Raw genomic sequence first — 22,418 nt, 5'->3', positions numbered from 1 at the left:
TTTAATTTTTATTCGCAACGGTGCAAAAATCTGGGCCGTAGCAAATTCCCTAATAAATTTAATGATATTTGTGTATTAGTTTGCTACTTAATCTTACAATAAGCAAACCCAGTTTTTATTGAAATGTGCAAGGAGATTAAGTGTTCTGTGTTCCCGGTGAGAAAAAGTACGTAACATTACAGACTCTACCAATTCCACCGGAAATACCAGTGCCAATTTTATACAGAGGCAACACAGCCGTACGTAAATCTTTGTATATCAATTTTGCTCATAATAATTTATTATTATTATTTTGTCTATTAATATTGTTCTTCAATCGCAACAACGCAGTTTTTTTTTAAATGTACGAGGATATTTTATTATTTTATTTCCGCCGCTGAGAAAGCTACTCAATATTAAATATTGAGTAGTTTTTACATACCCTGATGATACCCATACCAATTCCACCGGAAATACCAGTACAATCTTTGGCTCTTTTTGATTAGATTTTATACACAGCATTGCACAGTTCCACTTTGGGTACGTGATTTGGTTCTTTTCTAATTTTTAGCCTGCAGAAATTTATTTTTAATGTTCGGATTGATCCGTGGCGTCAGGCTCGACCGGTCCCTCCGTGGTGTTCGCCTTCGTCTGCCTGAGCGCTTGGAACGAGTCCGTACTGAAGCCGGGTTTGGCCAGACACAGCGTGTTCTTGAACTGATCGTACAGCCGACACATACTGTAGTGCCGCTGCCCGCCAATCACGTTCTCCTCCGGACCGGATGCGGTCGTGGTCACCACGCGCGACACGCCACCTGCGGGCGGTCGCCCACCTGGTCCACGGGGTGGCGCAGTAGACGCACCGCCACGCACGGGCGGGCGCACAGGCGGACGAGAAGTCGGTTGCCGCGGCGGCGAAAGCGGCGGCCGCCTTGCGGGGGTGGCAGGCGTGTTAGGCGGCATTTGCTTGAGTGCGGTGGCAGCGTCAGCGTCGGATGTGGGCGGGATGTAGTCGGCGGGCGGCGACTCGAACAACGGGCCGTTGGAATATAAGCGGGAATTGGCAAAATCGACAAACTCTGAAGATCTGTAAACAGTCGACCGGAAATCGTTTGCACTGCGTTTTAAATTAATTAGCCAAAATGTCGAGTATGCCACTCGCCGGTGTAAATTTAACTTGTCAATAGTGGTTGCATAATGCGGCACTTGAAAGCATTGATCGCGCCGAAATAGATCGATAAAATTATTAAAATAAATAGTATAGCTTCTACGAGCAAAATAAAAAATTTTGGTGGTAATTAAGGAATTAGTAAAACAATAAAAATATAAACACTTCGAAAAATAAATCATAAAATAAAACTGCATGAACGTTACGAAATTTATTTTGTAAAATAAAAAAAATGCTAGATAAAAAATTATAAAAAATAAATAAATTATAAAAATGTGGTACATGTGCTTATTTTTTAGTACGAGTATATTTAAAATAACGAAAGAAGCATTTTCGTTTTTGAGGCAATGTTCCTTTTCTTTCCGAACATTTTTTTACCTGGCACATTCAACATTGTAGAAGAAATCACAGACCAATGTGATTTGATTGAATATGGTTTTATTCGGGCATAAATAACTGGTCATGACCCCGTCCAAGTCGCACCTATAATATCAGCGGAAAAAGGTTGCGAACTAGTGCAGGATAATTTTCGCAAACAGAAAGATAAATTTACCGGTGAAACACCTGGCATTCCGTCTCCGTGTCAGCATAGTATCCCGCCTGCTTCTCCTGACCACACTGAAAACTCGTCGCCGGAATATAGCTGTACGTCGGATACGACCGCCCCGGTTGGGCAGTGGCTAGAGCCGCTTGACTCTGCACCGCGTTGAGCGGCGGCTTCAGTAAATCCCAGACGTACGTCACGCACTCGGCCAGCGGAATGACCAGTAGCGCTGCAGCGGTCAACAGACGTACGCGCATGGTCAAAACCGGATATGCGATTTTATCTCGTGTCACACAGATTAAAACCGTTGATAATGCAGCCAATGCAAAACGACTGTCAGCGCGCGTCGGATAACTGTTGACTCAGATGCGCGGTGTATCAGCTGTGTATGTAGAAAAGTCGATACAGCTTTCTCATACATTTTGACGGTTACGTAATCGCGTTGATGTTGTGCTTTTGTTCACGGTCACTACAGTATTGTGCAGCAACCGGCGAATTGGCAGGTGTGCCTGATGTAATCCCTATTGAGTGTTTAGTCTGGGCCGAAAATGCAGTGTACACTGTTTTGAATGTTGTTGTCGGAGATGAAAAGCATGTGGATCGATTCAGCGTTCAGTGTATCGAAACATGTTGGTCTGTATAAAAGCCGGATTATAACGCGACGTTTTACACAGAAGAGAGTATCCAGCGGCTTGGGAAATTTTATCACAGAATGCAGCGGGAAGCCGGTTTTTCCAGATCGACATATTGACGCTTTGGATAACTGATACACGCTACTTGAACACGTAGCACGTGGACCAGGATAAAAGTTAATCATTATGCAGGCTTAACTTGATTAGTGAATATCGATACAAATTTGTCAAAAGGTCAAATGCAGGTAAAAAACAGCTGTTACATAAGTATCACCGGCGGTGATATCGTTGCAGTTTGTCGGAATGATCATCGGTGTAAATCACGGGGCAGCACTGCAAAAAAGGTCATAACTTTGTACTTTGCAGTTGTGAAGCTCGCGGCTTATCTGTACCTGTATCCAAGTAAAATGTATAATACCGTCCCAGGGATTCATCGCCTGACCCATTCCTAAAAATAATTATAATTATGGAATTCGAACGTTCATACGTATCCTGATTGCCTGTTAAGTGGAGGCGTTGTAACCGTACCGGTCATGACGTAATTTGTATCGCACTTTACCAGCCACACTCCGTCATAATGTTCACCCATTCTGCAAAATAAATAAAATCACTTATTTCACGCATAAAATTATGTAAAGAAATGCTAAAATATGAGCGCGTATAGCGATGGGATATTTCTTTGCAAACAGTATAATTGTCTTGTCTTACTTGTCATGCGTGTACTTCCATTGGCAGTGGTTATAATCCAGTTTATATCCACTCGGCGCTTTGCCTGCCAACCACATCGTTTTACAATACATTTCTATTTTTTTATTAAAATTAATAATTTACTTAGAGAGTATTTTCTCTCGATCACAATTTCCGTTATGCTGCTATAAATTATAGTTTATTTCATTCCTAATAGCGCTGATAATGTCTGAAGTTACAGCGTACGGTACACCAACGTACAGCATTTCATCACAGTTGGCGTATTCTGGAATCCTGAGCCACCGGCTTGACCCCATAACCCTAAATCATCGTCAACCTGTATGCACGCCTATTACCCGAAATTTTTCCACAAAATTGAATTGCTTCGCCGTTAAAGCGACTAACCGGTGATAAATGTGTTGGATGTGTCTTCCGGCCAGTACTTGTCGTAACAGTAATATTCATACTGGCTCATGTTCCTGCAACAATGTCTCGCAATGTAATATTTCTGTACCGCCGTCATAATTTACTCCATATGTCGTACAAATCTCGTTTACCGGACATTGCAACTGGAATAATATGGATAAACTCCATTGGACGGCGGCTTTTTGGGGAACATGAAATAACACCAAACTTCTGCAATGCAGAATATTTAAAAGAAAAACATTTGTTCAACCAGCTCCATTCGGCGTCGAAAATTATGTGTTGAAAATGCGGTGGAAATGTGAACTGTGGCGCTCGTCTAAAAGATGGTATTCCCACATATTCTCCCCAAAAACCCTTTAGCTAAATGCTTGCAGCGCACGTCGCGTCCCAGAAAAGCTGTCTGCGCTAAACTTACGGTTGATGGCCATAAACTGACGAAACGAATCATAGATCCCTACGAATAAGGAAGAATCGCTGAAGAAATGCAACAAGAATTTTCCGCAATAATAATTAAGGAATCCCCACCGATCATCGCTTCGCCATCTTGACACTCGGATGTCCATCGGTGGTACTCGTCGATAAATCCGCCGCTCATGTACTGAATCGTCAGTATCGAATCCCCCGATCCTGTTATTCCAACATTAACATTTACACAACTCCGACAGAAATGCACAGTTTTTTTTTACTTCAGTCAGCTGCAGCATTAGCAGCCGCTCTACCGCGCGACTACGTAAACCACGACAGTCGACGAAAGTCAACAACTGAACTGCAAATGTCTTTGTTCAAACACTCTTTTACGGTAACGTGTGTTTTACTGCATTTTAAATACTTAATTCTAAAATAAAATTTATCAAAATTTGTAATGTTTATTTTTCGGTTAAGCTACTGAAAATAATTTTTCCTAGGGACTATGCGGGAATTTGTCGAGCGGGTGCTTATTAAGCGAAGCCATATAAGAAAAGCGTTTATAATGCGATAAAAATCGAAGTTTACGAGAAATCAGTTAACGAAAGCTAGCGTTGCGATAATTATTGTGCTTATCATTCAGTTACTTTCAGTTAAACTACACAGACAAAAACTGTGATATTTTGTATTATTTAGGCTTACCGAATGTACGCATATCTTCATAGTATCCATAACATACTCCCAGACAAACAGCTGCCACAATCCCGAATAGCTTCCACGCCATCTTGTCCATGCTAATCCGCCGACCGTTCATTTTGAGTTTAACAGTAACGAATGACGTTCACCTTCTAAACGGTTACTTCCATTGACGAAGATTGGAAATTATTCGGCAATATCCGTTGTTGTTGAGATTGAAAAGACCGGCAGAATAATACAGCGGATGAGAAAGATGTTTTTAAATTCTAATCGGTCTTGACATGTGTAGTCAATGACCGGTTGGTATAAAGTGATCATGTTTGATGGACGCGGCTCGATTACAGCACAGTGTGACAGATACATCGCTTTTATTGGTCTGCAACAACGCTAACAAAACGGTACCGGCGCTTAATTCACATCAGTCATCTTTGGCTAATTATCAAGAATGATACAATCGTCGAGCGCTTCTTTGGACAGATCGCAACAACGCACACAGGGCAATTTTTAAAGGGTCAACAATTGCCTTAAATTTTTTATTTTGCGTTACAACACAACCACGATTTCTCAAAAAACGCAACAAAAAAAAACGGGAAGCCAGTGGAAATATTCTTTTATCCGGTGAAAAATCACAGGAGTTGCCGCGACATATCCACAACGCGCCCATCATGTATCACCGGACAACACTACAATAAAACCACAGTTTTCTAAAGTAGTTTCGATCGCATCTCTCATTATTACAGGGAATCATTGTTACGTACTTGAATAAATGTGTAGTGCAGTTGGTTTTCCCAAGGATTCATTCCCATGCCCATGCCTGTGTAAAGGGTATAGGGCGCGTCAGACTTATAAAAGAATAGTGTAATGGACTACATCATCATAATTATGGAATTTTGGTAGGATCCATTTATTGAATTTATGAAATATTTTGTTGTAGTAAATAATATTACAGTAAGTACACTTAAATGTGACTTAATTACCCCCTTATCACACACTGATGTATCATAAAACTGCACCAAATTAATAATTGGTTTATATAATAATTATTAATTAATAATTATTATAATATTTATATAATCATAATTATTATGATTAACAATTGTTATAATTTTTAATAATATTTTATATTCAAGTTTGTGATAAATTACAGATTTACCGGTCATAACAAAGTTGGTATCGCACTTGGTCACCCAGTATCCGTCGTAGTGTTCACCGGCTCTATAAGGGCGGAACGTTACTCATTGTGCTTTGATTTCATAGCAAAATAAACACAAGTGACGAAAGCGTACTTATCGTGGGTGTACTTCCACTGGCAGCGCGTATAGTCGAGCCGGTATCCTGGCGGTGTTTTGCCTGTGTCATACGTAACGTATTGGTTACATGGCAATGCTGTCATGTGGGGCTGGCAAGATCTATGGTAACTACGGTCCAACCTACAGCATTTCATCAAATTGGGATTGACGGGATCGTAGATCGTCGGTGAGTACAGTCCTGCACAGCAATCACAATCATGCAGTTAATTTTTTTTTAAAAAATGGCTAAGAGATTGATGATTGTCAGTAAAGAGAGCATATTCTGAAACGCGGATCACCGGCCACATATTACTCTACATAAAGCACAGCACCGGGGAAGTATTTATACTTACCGGTGACAAATGTGTCAGAAGTATCCACTGGCCATAGCTTCTCGTAGCAGTAGTACTCGTGCAATGAGAAATTCCTGCAAAAGTGTAATAACAAGAGCCTAATCGATATTTCCGTACTTATAACGTAACAATTGTGTTACAGTATTAAGTTGTACCCTGATACCAATAATTGCTATCTGCTTGTATTTTTAAAAAAAGTTGTTATTCTTGCCGAACGTGACAGCTGGGATAAAAGGGATAGATCCCAGCCGATGGAGGTTTCTTGGGAAAGAGAAAGTAGCACCAGACCTCTGCAAAATGAAAAGCGTTGACAATATAAAAGTGCAATGAGGAAGAAGGTTATTCCGGATGCCGCGATGGGACGTACGCGAGATGCCGGTAAACTGTTTGCTCGTGTCATAGATGCCGATCATGCCTTCTCCGTCATTGCACTCAATTAACCATCGATGGTAGTCGTCGACAAAACCGCCACCCATGTAGCTGGCCGTTATTATCGTATCTCCAGAACCTGTACCCAAACATCGCACTATTGGAAACATCATTTTAGTTGCTTTGTACGAGTACTAGAATCCTATATCGTAAGAAAACAGACAGTGGATAATAAACAATTTATTTTTAAACCATCCAGACAGTATATTCGCCATAAAATTTTTTTGCAGTACTTGCTTATAAAAGCTAAATATTTCCGTTAAGACATACCAAACGATTTATAATGGCTGTAATATCCCACGACCGTCCCAAATAAAATAGATATCAGTGCCAAAAAGAAGGAATTATCGAGACCGGACTTCATCTCGGCATGCGCGCTAATTAAAAACAACGTCCACCAGAAATGTAATATTTTCTAGGAAAGTTAACAAAAAATTTAAAGAAGCTCTAGTTATCGCCTAATTCTGCTTTGAGGAGTATAACCATGTGGATGGCGCTGTAACGTGATTTACAGCGGAGTACGTACACAGCAAAACGTAACCCCGTCTACAGCGTGAGAATCTGATGACTGACACCTTGGGTAATGACCCTGTTTCAATAGATCACGCGTGGGGCAAAATTACGTCCGCGATGTGCAGAAAATAGTCGCCAGATCGGAGATTAAACGGTTACATGCTCGATGCACACAGTGTACTATCGTTGCTATCAATATTTTAGAAAGAGGCACGTCAATCTCTGTGCTTTGTAAATGTGCATGTGTTTTTTTAAGCTGCCTTTGGATCGCAAAAAATCCGTACAAATGAAATAAACGGACGCAAGACAGACAAGTCAATTTTCATTACACTGATGCTGTTGTCCACCTGACAATTATACCGGTATATCGGAAGTGATACGTTTGTCAGTCATGACTTTTATTAAAACGACTAACGAGCGTCAAGTAATGAACATTAGTAACATAGAGATCATTAACCGGGTAGCGGCAGTAAAGGTCACGGTAGGTATCAGCCAATAACAAGAAACAAAACAATGATTAACGAAATTGTTTTTGTAGTTGTCAGAGTTGTTTTCCCTTCAAGTTGGTTTTCGCCAGATCCGATGGAGATGGGCCAGTTAGAATAGCTGGCTGGCGCTAAGCACTTGTACGCCGGGTAAATACACCACCGGGCAACACTGCAAACCACACCAGTCACCAAAGGGCTGATCATAACAAAACAAGGGAGAAAAGAGGTGATACGTACCTGAATCCATGTGTAATGGAACTGGTCGTCCCAGGGACTCTTCGCCCATCCAATTCCTAAAGAATGACATCATACATGCATCTTACTATTCAATATACATCGCACGTCCTTTTCGGGTGGCTATTAAGTCAGCTTTCAAATTAAAGATTAAAGTTGTAAGGTTTGTAATGTACTGTAATGTTATTATTGGATTTAGGAGCCGATATAGTGATGACCTGCTGCACTGGGAAACTGCGTGTCTTTCGCAGTGCTCCTCACAAAGTCTCTGGTTACTGGTCATATTAAAATTTTCTACCATTTTTTACGGGGTAATAGTGCGGGATAAACATTGTATAAGAAGCTAACATCAAAAGTTCAAATGTTTTGAATCGTTCCGATCCAATGAGTAAAGAAATCAGAAACAGCTCTAACTCAAAAACTAAAATATTTTAAAAATTCTATCTATGACGACAACAAAATTTCCGATGCAAGTGTTCTAGGCACCATATTGCCCACTGTATCGTGTACCTGTCATCACGTTATTTGTATCGCATTTGGTGATCCAGTATCCATCATAATGCTCACCCATCCTATTGAAGTATGAAGTTAATAGAACTCGTATAGGTGTACCGATATATACTGTACTTCTATCGGTAAACATTAGAGATATAAGCTGAGAATTAAATAAATTTAATCTGCAGTCAGTGTACTTTTTACACTACAGTCAATATGCTCATACTTGTCGTGAGTGTATTTCCATTGGCATCTGTTGTAATCCAGCTTGTATCCTGTTGGAGTTTTGCCTTCAGAAAAAAATGACAGTTTTCAACTACCGCACGTAGTACAATTTCTGGGACAGGTTTACTGCCAGCTTGAACTTACAGCATTTGAACAGTGTCGGGCTTACCGGATCGTAGTTGACCGAAGAATATAAACCTAAATTCGGGAAGAAAACATTGCGTATTCCGGCAATTCGCCGATTAGTATAATAGAATATTAAATTTACTGCTTAAAGAAATATGTAAAATTTGTAAACGTTGACAAATAAAAATGTGAGAAAAAGAGGAAGACTGCCAAAAACAAATCCTGTTATGGTATAAAATGATACAGTAAGGTCTCAAATTAAATTCACTGAAGCGAAAAAGAGTAGCGTTTTGCTTTAATACATATACAGTATATCCAAAACAATTCGCGTAAAATTTGTGAAATGACGTACCGGTGACGAAGGTATCGGCGGTGTCTCGCGGCCACACTTTATCGTAGCAGTACAGCTCGTGTACGCTCATATTCCTGCAAAATATCGGCGATAATTTCCTTTCCTTGACCATTACCAAAAAATACGCTGGTGGTGACACAATCTTACCGGACATTACAAGATGGATAATACGGATAGATGCCGGCGGATGGCGGTTTCCTTGGGAATAAAAAGTTACACCAGACTTCTGCAAGCAAAGACATGATGTACCGTTAGCATTCCCTCTGGGAGTCGGGAGGGAGTACACTTACGGGAGATTCCATAAAACGGCATCAAAGCAGCAGCAAAAATTCCTGCAACAAAACTCCGCATACCGACAAAGATTCTGAAGAGTGAGTTTAATTAGGGAAAATTAAATTGTAACTGCAGTTGTACCGGTCATGCCTTCTCCATCGTTACACTCAATCAGCCACCGCTGGTACTCATCGACGGAACCGCCACCTAGGTATCCCGTCGCTATGATCGTGTCGCCGGTGCCTGTTTAATAAAAAAAGCTTCAGAATCCGTAATTTACTATCGAATAAATGCAACCAAACAAAAAAAAATAAAAATGATAGATGATGAAAAAACTTTAGATACCTAAACTAAATAATACACAAATAATAACTGAAGAAACAAACGCGGAATATAAAAATTATTGAAATATAAGGAAAGTACTTCTAAAATGCTTTAATCTAGCTAAAAATATAAAAGAAAATAAACAAAATTAAAAAAACGACAAAAATATTAATGAAATAATATAAATGGAGCATAAATAATAAAAAAATTAATATTAAAAGATACTGTGAAAAATAAAACAGGCAACTATATAAATGAAAAACAATTTTAGCAGATTATAAAGTAAACATAGATATTTTGACATATTTGGTTTACCGTAAGATTTGTAGCGCTGATAATAAGCCAGCGCGGCCGGGAATAATCCCATGGTGAATAAAATCAGCATCGCCCCGTTCGTCATTGTGATACCGATATTCCAGGCGGTAACAACAAGAATACACCATTGTCCAAATAAAAAATCACCGCCACATTTTCCACGGTACGTATTTTCGCATAAAGGATCTGTCATTGAACGACTCCAACCGGCAGAATCCTTACGGAACAAATATAAGATCTAGTCAAGCGGAAATTTTTCCGGTTAGTCAGCGGAATCCGGCGTCTATTACGCGCGGCTTAATTACTGGGCAACATTTTTGATCGTGTAAACTGCAATGCGGAGACACCGCGCGGTATATCGCACAATGTAATTTTGCAGTAGTGATTGGCAGGAACAACAAAGCGCGGCGTGTATATAATACGCTGACATGGTTGACACGATGAAGCGCTGTTAACCGCGCTAATGATGCTGTCGATGTGCTGGTATTGTGTCATTTTTAACCATTATACACATAATGAATACGACGTTAATTATAGCGTAAAGCTGTACAAAATGGCCATTCTCGACAATAATGTCAAGTTTCGCGGATGTGAAAACGCCGTTAAAAATAAAAAAATGCTCGCGTCGCTCGAGTACAGAAAACTAGGACAGAGTATCATGCAATATTACAAAATATTCGCTTCGCTCGTTCGAAAAAAATTATAGAAATCAAAGAAACAACATCGCTTCACTCGAGCAAAAAAAGATCATCCAGTATCGCAATATAGTTTCGCAAAGTTTCGGCTTCGCTCGAATGGTCAAGAGTACGACAGAAATTCATATGTTACGGTTAAACATCGTGAAATCGCTTCGTAATATTTATGGCTTTCGTATGCGACGCAAACTACAAATCCACATTAACGGATCCACTATCATCTCCAATGAATACAGCGTAGTCACCGCACTGTAGACGTTCCTCGGTGGATTGATGCGATAAAACAGGCTAAGAAAGAAGATGACTTGCACCGGCAAATAACAAATCAGAACACTGATTGTCGTCACACTGACGACGACAAACGGCTTAACCGCCCGGCGAGGCCGGTTAAACATCTTACGCGCCGGCTGCCAAGCGTACATCTCCTGTGCCGTCCGTGTTGAACGGCTGGTGCTGACCTGGTTGCTGCGGGGTGTTTTCCTCTTCCAGCGTTTCACGATAATGAACACGTAGCTAACCAGTACAATACACGTCGGCAACAGTCGGTTAATGATTTCATCCGCTTTGGGAAAATCCAGCGAATTCGTGGAAATGTGGCCGCAATCGTGATATTTTGCAAACACCGCCGGATAGTATTTGATCGCGTCGATTAAGTACGGCGGTAAATTGAGAATATGGACGTAGGCGACAATACCGAGGCAGATGAACACTGCCAAGCGACGGGTGTGGCGCTCGCGGTAAGAGACGGGAAAGGTCACGGCCCATACCCGGTTAAGAGAGATGAGGACGTGAAAGAGGACCGGGACGATGCTGCTGACCTTTTGGTATAAGTATAGCATGCACACGGGGTAGCCGGCGTTTGGGTAGAGGCCGTAGAGCTCGTCCAGGATCTCCATGGGACGCGAGGTAAGGATGTAGAAGAGATTGGCTAAATACAGCGCCAACAGGTACACGCTGAACGGATTTATATAGGCAGGAATGAAGTAGTGGATGAGTAGAACGGCGGAGTTGAGGAGAACGGAGACCACGGAGATGAGGAGTTTAAGGGTCACTAATGCGGTCCATCCGGCAGCCGAGTTGCGCAACGTTAAGACGGAGGAATCAGTCGCTGTGGTGTTGTGTGTGCTGGAATTTAAAAGCGTGATGTTCGGATGGTCCATGATTGGTCAAAAGATAAATAAATTTGTCGTCGTATGCACGGGCCGAATCTGAACAAAATAATGCAGGGATCCGGTAACGGGAACAATTGTCTTGATGGTGTTGATGTCTCGTGACTATGGTATGTTAATTACTGGCTTCATCGCCCTCGTCAGCCGGGGGAAGCATGGTTAACTGATAATTAACTGCCGGTATAAGTAACATGCCGTGCAGTAGGATTTCGTCAATAGGATCTCCAAGGGATTATCAAGTTGATTGCCTGCGTTAAGCGAACCAAAGTAGCCACGTTTTCCCGCTAACAAATTGGAAATCCGAGAAAAGTGCCGCTTTTTATCCGGAATAGCCACGAAACTGGTATCGTGCGCGACGGGAATAATAAGCTTAATACCATCACAATAACACTCATGTGACGCAATTACCATAAGAACAATATCGTACCAATTACTGGGCTGATTCGGCGGTGGAGGATGAAATCTCAGAGTGTGTGTCTCTCTTTCGGAAAAATTACAGGATCGTGTCTGGATATTAGAGAAAGCTGCATATCGTAATTACATAGCGGTTATATTGTTTGAGGCTTTTACCGTTCGATCCCAATAAACACCTGCACTCTGGCGTATTGACTACGCTAGGCTATTTGTAAATGCCGTATCATCCCAGCCCATTCCGTCATCGCCGGTGGCCATAATCACAGACGGAGTACACGTATAACGTCATTGATTAGTTTTACACGCTAATAGCATCTCTTTTATGACACCAGAGAAAAAGAGTTATAAATATTACAGCCCTGCCAAGCCAAGTTGGGGCAGTTAAAAAAATTTCTCCACTTCTACCAGTGAAGTGGAAAATTTTTATCGAATCTTTGCATGATAGTTCTTGGTCTCTAGCACCTTCAGTGATTTTGTTTCCATGCAAAAAACTTAGGGTCAGGGAACGGGATCCAAATTTATAATTTAATTTTTGGTGCAGAAATGACAGTGCTTACTAAGAAATAATCAAGTTTAGTCGATAATTATTTAAAAATTGGAGGAGGCTGAGAAGTTTTAGTGGATAGCGTAGATGTTTAACGGAACCTTCCTAGCATTTGTTTAAGCATTGACATCTTGTCTAATGGGATCAGTGCTCTAGGCAATCGCATTTTCTGAAGGTGCTTTTTAACATACAAGTCTATGGGAGATGAAACTTGTTTCGAGGTCACCTCGAGCAATGATGGCATAACGTCCCTATGTTGACCCCTCACGGACACCTTCTGGGTCACTCAACAGATTTCAGACATGTCCACATAAAAGTATCAGTTGGTGTATTTTCCAGAGGAGCAGTTATAAGACTCCGAAAAATGACCACTCCCCCTTCCCATAAATCCTAGTCTCGCCCTTTACTGTCACGGCAAACGATTTCAACTTTAACACTGCTGGATCGGCAAGAAAAGGTTTAGCTAGAAAATGCATGAACGAAAACAGAACTGCGTATGGCAAATTTTTAAATTTAGTTTTACACAACTGCCCCAACTTGGCTTGGCACCCCTGTATATCAGCAGTGGAAGTCGTTAATATATTTTACGATAACATGATTGTCGCATTAGCAAGAAATACCTATATGCGACAATATTTGTGCCGGTTTTTCATTTGGATATCAAATGGCGAAAATTTCCGATCACGTTGAAATTTTCTTTTGTACGGTAATCTAGTAAGTACAACAGATGAAAACATGGAGTGTCAGTGGATAACGTTATGATTGTTACATTAATAAATTGGAATAACAAAAAAAATCAAATGAAATGAAAAACTACATAGTAAAAAGAATTGCGTGCCTTGTACACAGTGAACATGACTACTATCCTGCTACAAAAAGGACGCATAACTTAACGCTTTACGCATAAGGAACTTTCCATTTAACAGTACGACACCGAATCTGTCCAAGTCATAATTAAATTTTTTTGAGGCAGTACAGTCGCTGATGGAATAGTCAAGCAAAAGCGTTAGATAAGAGCGACAATTACAGTACCAAAGCGACAGCACAAGTAATTTATTAGCAGAACTTTAATTATAGACATACGAGTAGGTCAAATCACCTGCTTACGTATTGCATTCGGTATATAGTGATCTACGCGTGCAGCTCTATTGGGGCCATGGGAACTGTATATCGAAATCAGGATTTCGAATACATGTACCTGTGTCATTACATTACGCATCTTTCTTCGTCGAGGGGAAACAGCCGGATGGCAGGTTTAGTTTTTCCTCGCAGCGAAATAACATCCGGCCGGTTAATGAGGTTTTTAGTTAATTACCTACTGCTTAATTACAGGCAAGGTGCTTGCATTTCTGGTGTCTGTATGGTTTTCCGGTGTGTTTGTAATTTAATTCTCAGGATCACTTATCAGGCGGCAAAAAGGGGGGCATGAGCCGCCTGACTACAAGTATCATGTTCGCGGCGCGTCGTTAAGGCGACCAACTACGTATCGGTGAAATGACGTCGTAACAGTTTGTTAGCATTACGCAAAGATGATAAAATGGCGTATAAGAAAGCATTGAAAATATACGATGAAGAATTTCGAGCACGAGAAAACGAGCACGAAACAAAATATGCTGCAATTGCCAGTAGCATAAGCGGCGACGACAATAATAAAACGCGTATGACCTTATATCTGTAGATGCTACAGAATACGAAAAGTGCTATCTAACTACAGTAGCTATGGCTTCTTAGTGCGGTGCAGACTGCACATCCACATGAGCGGATCCACGATCATCTCCAGTGAGTATAGCGTGGTCACGGCACTGTACACGCTCCCCGGCAGATTCATGCGGAAAAACAACACCAGGAAGAAGACAATCTGTACCGGCACATAGCATATCAGCACACTGGCTGTCGTCACGCTGACGACGATAAACGGCTTCACCGAGCGGCGTGACGTTTCCAACGTCTTCAGCGACTGCTCTTGTGTGGTGCGTGTTAGCGATTTGCTCGCACTGACCTGATTTCCGGCCTTCCGTTTCCAGCGCTTTACAATGATGAAGATGTATGTCGTCAGTACAATAAATGTCGGTAGAAGACGATTAATAATTTCGTCCACACGGGGGAAATCCAGAAAATTTACGGAGACGTGCCCGCAGTCGTGGTATTTTGCATAGACCGGTGGGTAATATTTGAGGGTGTCGACTAAATACGGTGGCAAGTTGAGGAAGTGGACGTAGGCGACGGTACCAAGGCAGATGTACACCGCTAAGCGACGGGTGTGGCGTTGCCGGTATGAGACGGGAAAGGTCACGGCCCACACCCGGTTAAGAGAGATGAGGACGTGAAACAGGACCGGAACGATGCTGCTGACCTTCTGGTAGAGGTATAACATGCACAGTGGGTAGCCAGCGGCCGGATAGAGGCCGTAGAGTTCGTCGAGGATCTCCATGGGACGCGAGGTGAGGATGTAGAAGATGTTAGCAAGATACAGCGCCAACAGGTACACGCTAAACGGATTAATATAGGCAGGAACGAAGTAGTGGATGAGGAGTACGGAGGAGTTGAGAAGCACGGAGACCACGGAGATGAGGAGTTTGATGGTCACCGATGCTGTCCATCCGGCGGCCGAATGGCGCAGCGTTATGACGGAGGAATCGAGGTTGGTGACGTTATGGATGGTGGCATTAAAGATCGTGGTGTTTGGGTATGCCATGATTCGATCGTTAACGAAATACACAGTGTATAGAATCCCTCTTGACGTTCGTGGTCTGATGTCGAAAGAATAATTGTTCCGTCAAAAACTGCGTACTGGACGCCAGTGCATGGATACCGTTGCGTTATGTGTAAATTGTCACTGGATCTCCATGATGATTGCCGTGCCTCTGTAATTTTAATTACCGGTTAGCCTTGCAAGTACGTGGTAAGCTTCTTTAAACTGTGATTAACGGAGTATTAACTGCAGCTCACACAAGACATGCGATCTTGCTGGGGACAGGAAGAGATGTGCGGATACGCGCGATGAAGATGATGTGCATGAAAGAGATGTGCGGATACGCATTCGTTTAAATGCGAATGAGACCGGATTTCGTTCTGGGTGTGTCGCGATAATTGTACCGAACTGCCATGCTGGTCTGGAAACAACGGTTTTGAATTAAGATAATACGAGTATTTCGATCATCAGTGTAATTTCTTACTATTTTCTCGCTCATAAACCACAAAAGCGTCAGGGAACCATCTAGCAGCCACGTGACGAAATGTTTACAGATGTGCACAACCGGAAAATGGCCGACTAAGCGTTTCGCGACGAGATTTCAGTCCCCGACTTCGTCGATCACAGATTTAATATAAAACATTTATCAGCAGAAAGCTGTATCTGTTTATCAGGCAATAGTCACGTAACAAAAATAGTCTTCGCGGTCACACTACGAAAAATGATGCATATCTAAATGTTAAAAAAACACCCAAAATCATTAGAGCTCTCCCACTTATTCGACCTCGCGTTTTGTATTCAGCGCACCAAGAACAACGGCCGCGTTACCCCTACCCACAGCCAGACTTCACTGCTGTCTCAGAAAGGCAATGAACGAGAATCTCCTATCGGGTCCCGTAGCTTCCTTCCAACGGAACGGAACATCTCCGCAAACGCGTTCCCAAAAGTTCCGAGGGTATTAACGGCCAGCTGATAAAGCAGAAACCTTGGTTTGCAGCGTTCAAGGAAACTAACGGAATAAATAAGACCGTTTTTCTTTAGAAAATCAGCATGTGGCTTTTATTTTGGGCACTGTACTCTGTAGCTGGTCTCAAGAGAAGAACGGCTTTACCTGTTCAGCGTTCTTCATTACTTTATGCTTATCAGCTTTCGAAAATTAGAGTCAAGAATATCTTGTACAAAACAGCGCGGAGCGAAGTTCAAGTAACAGGCGACGGAAATTACTGCACACACTTGCTTTGAGTCAGTGCTGTTTAGAAGTAGCAAACAGCAATTATTTACTGACAATTGACCATACAGTTGAAATGTGCAAAACAATTAAAAGTTTACTACAGAGTACAAATTTTGCCCATCACATTTTTTCCGAGTTTCTGATGCGCCAAAATGTTCGAAATAGCTTTGGAATCGGTTACTTAGATCGGACATGAATTTCTCCAGGGCCGATTAAGCGGCGCCAGCCGCACGTTTTAATTTTGCTACTTGGTTGGTCATTAAATACGCGAGAAACAAACTGCACCCAATGGACTGCATGCTGGGGCCCAGTGCGCAAACCCTCTTACGTTACCAGTGCTCATGCGCTGGTTATTTTCAAGCCAACTAGTCACGACGAAGATTGGTAGGAAAATTGAAACGACAAATGTGATAAAGAAAAATAACGTTGTTCCAGTTTTTGGAAGAATAACAATCCGACCTACGCATGGGCTATATGAGACGCCACGGACTGAGGCAAATATTTTAACAGCTTCAACATTCAGAAAAACGCATGTACGAATTCTGAACTGCAAACTGCCGCTACTGTCAGCGAAATCGGCAAATGTTGCGCGTAGGCAAATCTTTTGTGCAGTCTTCTTTTTCTTACCTTTCGTTAAACGTTGACAACTGAGACGTAAAAAAAAGTTTGGAAAACGGCCATACCATTCAAGTTAGGCGAGTAAGCATTGGCGCGGACGGGGAAGCCATCGACAGGATACAGCAGAAGAACGGCGCCCGTCAAACAAATCAAAAACGACGCAAAAGGAAAACGCATTGTGTTCCCTGTTTCTTTTCGGTTGCAATAGTTAGCAAGTACAGAGTACGACAGAAGCGAAGCAGTAGTAGCAGCTAGAAACGCTAGCTAGAACGAATCATTCCGAGTCCCGACTGATGCATATCTTACTAATATAGCAAAACAATCTATTACGAAAGGGGCCCAACGAAAGGGCTAGTGCAGAAAGGTGCAAAAATACTTGCAGAAAAGGTGCGTGTGTGAAGACTCGAAGAGCTGAAAAAACTGTCTTTCAGTACCACATGCCCGTGGGAAGCTGCAACTACCGCCCGAACTTTTACACTCCTCAATCCAGCAATCATAGAAAAGTGGCGCAAAAGAGCCATCACTTGACCTCTTTATATGGAATTTCCATGCGTTCGGCCCATTTTATTACACCAGCGCACGATTCTTCCGGTGGAGTTGCTCCGAAAGGGAGTATACGCTACCCCCTCGCGGCGCCCTGTATGTGTTTTCCTCCAGGAGAACCTTGGTTTGAAAAGGGAGTGGCATTATAGTCCATAGCCATAATTATGACACCTGACTTGCCAAACCAAACCCAACTCAAATTCAGAATTGTCCAGGTCTTTCGTTTGCTGGATGAGGACAGCATAACAATGACTCGCAGAAGAAAATGTGCCTTGATATTGTATCTTCATGCGCTCCTATCCCAGATACTGAGTTACGGATTAGTTTTCTAAAAGAATATTCGAATGTTGGGTGCTACCACAATTTTTTGTAAAAGAGTGTGATAAGCATCTGTAGGAAGCCGCTCGCGTGTGCAGCTGCATACGGGCACCGTATGCAGCTGATTGTTACGAGACGTTTCGTGATTGTTACGAGTTACAGCTGTTTTCGTGATTGTTACGTGTTAATTTCGTCGGCATGTGGTATTGAAATTTTTGTAGACGGTGTTTGCGCTAGTTTTTTTTCTGTGACGCTTTCATTATTGATTGCGTTTAATTGTAATAAATTCCGATTTGATTTAATTTAAATTAGGATCTACCTGGCAAAGTCAACAACTTACTTACGTTCTAATAAGCAACACCACTAGTAGCTTTACTAGCTTACTTTGTTACATTCGTGCAGCAAACTCTGTGCGTCTCACGTTATCGCCTCGTCTCTAAGGTATTCCTTAATTTCTAATTAAACGCATCGTGCGCAGTGTACTGTGTATATCATATTTCATGGCAGGGAGATTTCACGCCTGGTTATTTTCGCAGCAAGTATGCAGCTTCGCAATTAGTGGGATGGCACTTGGCAGTCTCTTACCGTATTACTGCACGCCCACCGACTGCATCGTAGTAATTGGTTCCGCTCCTCACGTGTCGGCCAGCTTCGTTGTTTGGACGAGTAGATGAAGGCTTTAAAAAGTCAGGAAGGTCAAACATCATCTCAAATAACGTTCATACCGCGAAAATACCTGCGGGGCATACTACTTCCCACCGGGTGACCTATTGATTAACGGGATATAGTGGTTTGTAACATGCCAATTTTTTTGGTAGAACTGCTCGGGCACAAAGGTAGAATCGTGCGGGCGCATGGGGGAGATTTCCCAGGCAGGAAGCCGACCTTTTGGCAACACACCGCTTGGTAATCGGTGGTTAGATGTCGGCATCTACGGCACAACCTTCTTTATCGGGTGCAAAGAAAACTGGATACGACCTAACTACACAAAAAAATTGCGCAGCAGCCATTCGATGAATTTTGCAGAGAGAATTCGCGATGAGGAGCGCCGCTCGTTGTGTGGCAAAAGCAAGCATTAGAAAAGAAAATATGAAATTACAAAATGTGAAGGAAAGTGTCCAAATATATTTGAAGAAATAGATATATTATGCCATATCTGTAGTGCAGAGGCCTTAAATCCAAGTGAAAACATAGCGTTCGCTACTTACTAGCTGAAATTTTAAGCGGTAAATGGTCGGACGGGGTTGTGTACGAATAAGAAACTCGACGATATATCTTACTATCAATTCAGTGTCTTCGTCTGTGCTTTCGTCTATCATTTAAACTTTCGAAAATTTCGTACATTCATGATAAACTCCGAAGTCTAAAATATTACCAACATTATAACATCTATAATATAATAGTTTTGCAATAACGTCATCATAATGCTGATGATGGTGGTGACATTTGGTGATGAAGATTCATCACCGTCATCCTCCATCGATGAATCACCATCGTAATCATTCCACAATCTTAACCAATCATTATACCGCTACAGCATTATTACATAATTTTGCAATGGCATCTAATAATCCGTGCAGCATATTATTATTAATCTTATGGCTTCCTGGTGGGACGCAGACTGCACATCCACATGAGCGGGTCGACAATCATTTGCATAGAATACAACGTGGTCACGGCGCTGTAGACGTTTCTTGGCAAACTTATGCGAAAAATAGCCCCAGAAAGAAAATAACTTGGACCGGTAGATAACAAATTAGGAGACTAATTGACGTCACGCTGACGATAACGAACGGCTTGACGGAGCGCCGTAGCGGACCCGGTTGCTGCGAGTAATCCTCATGTTTCGTACGTGTCGAACACCGGCTCGCACTGATCCGATTACTCCTCCGTTTCACGATGATGAAGATATAACAAACTAATACAATCAGTGTCGGCAGAATCCGGTTGATGATTTCATCCACTTTTGGGAAATCCATCGAATTAGTAGACAGATGACCGCAGTCGTGGTACTTGCCAAATACCGATGGATAAAAGTGGAGCACGTCGATTAAATACGGAGGTAAATTGAGAAGATGGACGTAAGCAACGGTACCGATGCAGATGAATACCGCCAGGCGACGCGTGTGGCGTTCGCGGTAGGAGACGGGAAAGGTCATGGCCCATACACGGTTGAGGGAGATGAGAACGTGGAAAAGAATCGGGACGATGCTGCTGACCTTTTGGTAGAGATACAGCATGCAAACGGGATAGCCGGCGTTGGGGTAGAGGCCGAAGAGCTCGTCGAGGATCTCCATGGGACGCGAGGTGAGGATGTAGAAGAGGTTGGCTAAGTACAGCGCCAACAGGTACACGCTGAACGGATTTACATAGACCGGAATGAAATAGTGGATGAGCAGAACGGCGGAGTTGAGAAGAACGGAAACCACCGAGATGAGCAGTTTAAGGGTCACCAGGATGGTCCAACCGGCAGCTGAATGGCGTAGCGTTACGATGGATTCGTCGGTGATGTTGCCGTTGATTGTCGTGTCACTAAAGTTTGTGATGTTTGGGTGCTCCATGGCTTTTTCCAGGGAAAATCAAGATATACAGCCCTGATTTACCTCACGAATCTAACGTAGTTATTTATTGATAATGGAGAAAAGAGATATTGCTGACTGGAAATATCAACGGATATGGCGGAAGGTAAGCTTTTTGTGGAGCAAATTTAGCATCGAAATACTCCCGGCGTCCCGCAACGGCAGTTGTAAGCGTCGAAGGTTACTTGCTTGCTCGTCGACGAGGCGGAAGAATTTACATGATTAATTGATCGCTAGCGTAAATCTTAGCCCTCGCATGAAATGTAGCATGGAATATTCCAACACGTCTGCAGTTTTAATAACACGGCGTTACTGAAGCGTTGCGAGGAATTAAGTAATTATATTCACATATTTGGATTCTCAGAGCTGGATTCGAAGTGGTAGAATTAAATACAAAGCTCCAAGCGGTTATCACGTTTTTCAAGACGCCGCAGAACTGAAATTACTACCTGAGCTGGAGCAGTACGATAACATTTATGGGATGCAAAAAAGGACCTATATACTCACGTGATAAACAAGTAGATTACAGTGAAGCAAAGTGACATAGAAGCGAAAAAGCGTTCGGCGTGCGCGGGATATTCACCATGCAAGCTCGCGCGCAGAATGTCGTATTCGCAATGTTGGCATTATATCTGTACAGCGAAGCAGGGCGTTTCATCCTATTCCTAACCGCTTACAGCGATTAGAGCCGGACCCACTCTAGCAAGTACCAACTGACCGGGTAGAATCATCGTTCGCTGAATGAAACAAAATACATAATTCTGGGTTACGTTTAGTTGTTCGTTAATAAAACGCCCCCACGATCCATTAACGTAATTCATCCAAGCTGGTAGAGCGTAACATGCCACCTTCTCACGCAGAATATACAAAACGTAAAACATTCAAGGGGTGTCATTGATCAGCTGGCAAACGCTTAGTGTAAAAGCTACTCATGTACATTGGGCAAACGTCTGCTATCAATTTTCCTTGAACACAAGTCCGGATGTTAAAGATAGCTTATTAAGCAGGCTGCGGTATCGACGAAGGGGTGCGATTGACGACAGAATTAACGACGGCGTACAATTACCGAACGTTTAAACGGCAATACCCGTCGTTATTAACGAAACGAAGGGGGTATCGTTTCGTTAATAACGACGTTGAAATTCAGTAATTAACGACCGGGCCCATATACACCATTGAGCACGAAGACTGCGCAGGCGAGACAGTCTACCAAGTGAATTTCTGCCTGGGCATTCAATCCTGAGTTGCCAACTCGACTCGAATTTTTAGAAATTGCAATCCCCGACCGTTGCACTGCTGCTACTGGTTTCTTTGCCAGCTGAAATCAAACTGATTTCTCAAACGGCGTGCTTTAAATTTATTGACTAATTATAATACAGTTATAAGATTAGTATAGTATAACTGGGGGTTACCCAATGACCAGTACAATGTAAGAAATTTGACGCCTTAAAGCAGCAGCAAACGGCACGCATGTATTCCAGAATGGAATACTGCGCTCTTTGACTAGGTGGAAATTATAATTCCGTTTCTGCTTGATATTCTATCCCACTAAAACAGCTTTGATTTTTTACGCTGCAAAATGAAATTTTTGATATTTGTTATCACTAAAGAAATTTGAAAATGAATGTTTGGAAAAAGAAAACTCATCAATTTCGTCCCGTT

General features: G+C 42.2%; 7 protein-coding genes across 7 annotated transcripts; all 7 read right to left on the bottom strand.

Moving 5' to 3' along the window:
* Positions 1-375: 375 nt before the first annotated feature.
* Positions 376-2,034, bottom strand: LOC129591109 (uncharacterized). The gene is made up of 3 exons (XM_055486641.1): positions 1,701-2,034; positions 1,526-1,630; positions 376-1,066 (listed from the first exon to the last, which is right to left on the bottom strand). The coding sequence occupies exons 1-3, from the start codon at positions 1,946-1,948 to the stop codon at positions 568-570; spliced, it is 852 nt and encodes a 283-aa protein (XP_055342616.1). The 5' UTR covers positions 1,949-2,034; the 3' UTR covers positions 376-567.
* A 348-nt stretch (positions 2,035-2,382) lies between these two features.
* On the bottom strand, positions 2,383-4,736 carry LOC129591125 (uncharacterized). Its single transcript, XM_055486659.1, has 10 exons — positions 4,544-4,736; positions 3,962-4,063; positions 3,852-3,890; positions 3,568-3,646; positions 3,416-3,489; positions 3,272-3,331; positions 3,032-3,095; positions 2,852-2,913; positions 2,716-2,771; positions 2,383-2,656 (listed from the first exon to the last, which is right to left on the bottom strand). The coding sequence occupies exons 1-10, from the start codon at positions 4,653-4,655 to the stop codon at positions 2,594-2,596; spliced, it is 711 nt and encodes a 236-aa protein (XP_055342634.1). The 5' UTR covers positions 4,656-4,736; the 3' UTR covers positions 2,383-2,593.
* Positions 4,737-4,944: 208 nt separating this feature from the next.
* On the bottom strand, positions 4,945-7,059 carry LOC129591130 (uncharacterized). Its single transcript, XM_055486664.1, has 9 exons — positions 6,879-7,059; positions 6,547-6,687; positions 6,391-6,469; positions 6,180-6,253; positions 5,972-6,025; positions 5,824-5,887; positions 5,691-5,752; positions 5,296-5,351; positions 4,945-5,220 (listed from the first exon to the last, which is right to left on the bottom strand). The coding sequence occupies exons 1-9, from the start codon at positions 6,970-6,972 to the stop codon at positions 5,164-5,166; spliced, it is 681 nt and encodes a 226-aa protein (XP_055342639.1). The 5' UTR covers positions 6,973-7,059; the 3' UTR covers positions 4,945-5,163.
* A 602-nt stretch (positions 7,060-7,661) lies between these two features.
* LOC129591132 (uncharacterized) lies at positions 7,662-10,165 on the bottom strand. The gene is made up of 10 exons (XM_055486666.1): positions 9,954-10,165; positions 9,456-9,557; positions 9,332-9,373; positions 9,189-9,267; positions 9,042-9,115; positions 8,708-8,761; positions 8,565-8,628; positions 8,354-8,415; positions 7,847-7,902; positions 7,662-7,778 (listed from the first exon to the last, which is right to left on the bottom strand). Exons 1-10 carry the CDS (start codon positions 10,144-10,146, stop codon positions 7,719-7,721), a joined length of 786 nt encoding a protein of 261 aa, XP_055342641.1. The 5' UTR covers positions 10,147-10,165; the 3' UTR covers positions 7,662-7,718.
* A 647-nt stretch (positions 10,166-10,812) lies between these two features.
* On the bottom strand, positions 10,813-11,808 carry LOC129591069 (5-hydroxytryptamine receptor 1B-like). Its single transcript, XM_055486590.1, has one exon. It carries the CDS (start codon positions 11,806-11,808, stop codon positions 10,813-10,815), a length of 996 nt encoding a protein of 331 aa, XP_055342565.1.
* Positions 11,809-14,492: 2,684 nt separating this feature from the next.
* On the bottom strand, positions 14,493-15,470 carry LOC129591068 (5-hydroxytryptamine receptor 1B-like). The gene has a single exon (XM_055486589.1). It carries the CDS (start codon positions 15,468-15,470, stop codon positions 14,493-14,495), a length of 978 nt encoding a protein of 325 aa, XP_055342564.1.
* Positions 15,471-19,880: 4,410 nt separating this feature from the next.
* Positions 19,881-20,738, bottom strand: LOC129591067 (C-X-C chemokine receptor type 1-like). Its single transcript, XM_055486588.1, has one exon. The coding sequence runs from the start codon at positions 20,736-20,738 to the stop codon at positions 19,881-19,883; it is 858 nt and encodes a 285-aa protein (XP_055342563.1).
* Positions 20,739-22,418: the final 1,680 nt, after the last annotated feature.

This window comes from Paramacrobiotus metropolitanus, unplaced genomic scaffold, assembly GCF_019649055.1.
Source record: "Paramacrobiotus metropolitanus isolate TYO unplaced genomic scaffold, Prichtersi_v1.0 Parri_scaffold0000044, whole genome shotgun sequence".
Taxonomy (NCBI): domain Eukaryota; kingdom Metazoa; phylum Tardigrada; class Eutardigrada; order Parachela; family Macrobiotidae; genus Paramacrobiotus; species Paramacrobiotus metropolitanus.
Note: the sequence above shows the minus strand (reverse complement) of the source record. Positions and strands in the feature narration are given on the sequence as shown.

Bases quoted from the DNA above. Each gene is read 5' to 3' on its own strand.
- LOC129591069 (XM_055486590.1), bottom strand. From the start codon at position 11,808: ATGGACCATCCGAACATCACGCTTTTAAATTCCAGCACACACAACACC.
- LOC129591132 (XM_055486666.1), bottom strand. From the start codon at position 10,146: ATGACAGATCCTTTATGCGAAAATACGTACCGTGGAAAATGTGGCGGT. The intron at 8,762-9,041 runs GTACGTCATTTC...TCCCGAATTTAG, and splicing joins CGCCGATACCTTCGTCACCG to GTTTATATTCTTCGGTCAAC. The intron at 8,416-8,564 runs GTATGAGCATAT...ATACTTCAATAG, and splicing joins TGGAAATACACTCACGACAA to GATGGGTGAGCATTATGATG.
- LOC129591130 (XM_055486664.1), bottom strand. From the start codon at position 6,972: ATGAAGTCCGGTCTCGATAATTCCTTCTTTTTGGCACTGATATCTATT. The intron at 5,352-5,690 runs GTAAATCTGTAA...CCCTTTACACAG, and splicing joins TACCAACTTTGTTATGACCG to GCATGGGCATGGGAATGAAT. The intron at 5,221-5,295 runs GTACGTAACAAT...GTTTTATTGTAG, and splicing joins TGCACTACACATTTATTCAA to TGTTGTCCGGTGATACATGA.
- LOC129591068 (XM_055486589.1), bottom strand. From the start codon at position 15,470: ATGGCATACCCAAACACCACGATCTTTAATGCCACCATCCATAACGTC.
- LOC129591125 (XM_055486659.1), bottom strand. From the start codon at position 4,655: ATGAACGGTCGGCGGATTAGCATGGACAAGATGGCGTGGAAGCTATTC. The intron at 3,490-3,567 runs GTAAACGAGATT...ACATTGTTGCAG, and splicing joins TATTCCAGTTGCAATGTCCG to GAACATGAGCCAGTATGAAT. The intron at 2,914-3,031 runs GTAAGACAAGAC...TTTATTTTGCAG, and splicing joins TGGAAGTACACGCATGACAA to AATGGGTGAACATTATGACG.
- LOC129591067 (XM_055486588.1), bottom strand. From the start codon at position 20,738: ATGGAGCACCCAAACATCACAAACTTTAGTGACACGACAATCAACGGC.
- LOC129591109 (XM_055486641.1), bottom strand. From the start codon at position 1,948: ATGCGCGTACGTCTGTTGACCGCTGCAGCGCTACTGGTCATTCCGCTG. The intron at 1,631-1,700 runs GTAAATTTATCT...CTGATATTATAG, and splicing joins GAATGCCAGGTGTTTCACCG to GTGCGACTTGGACGGGGTCA. The intron at 1,067-1,525 runs GTAAAAAAATGT...GACTGTTTACAG, and splicing joins TACAATGTTGAATGTGCCAG to ATCTTCAGAGTTTGTCGATT.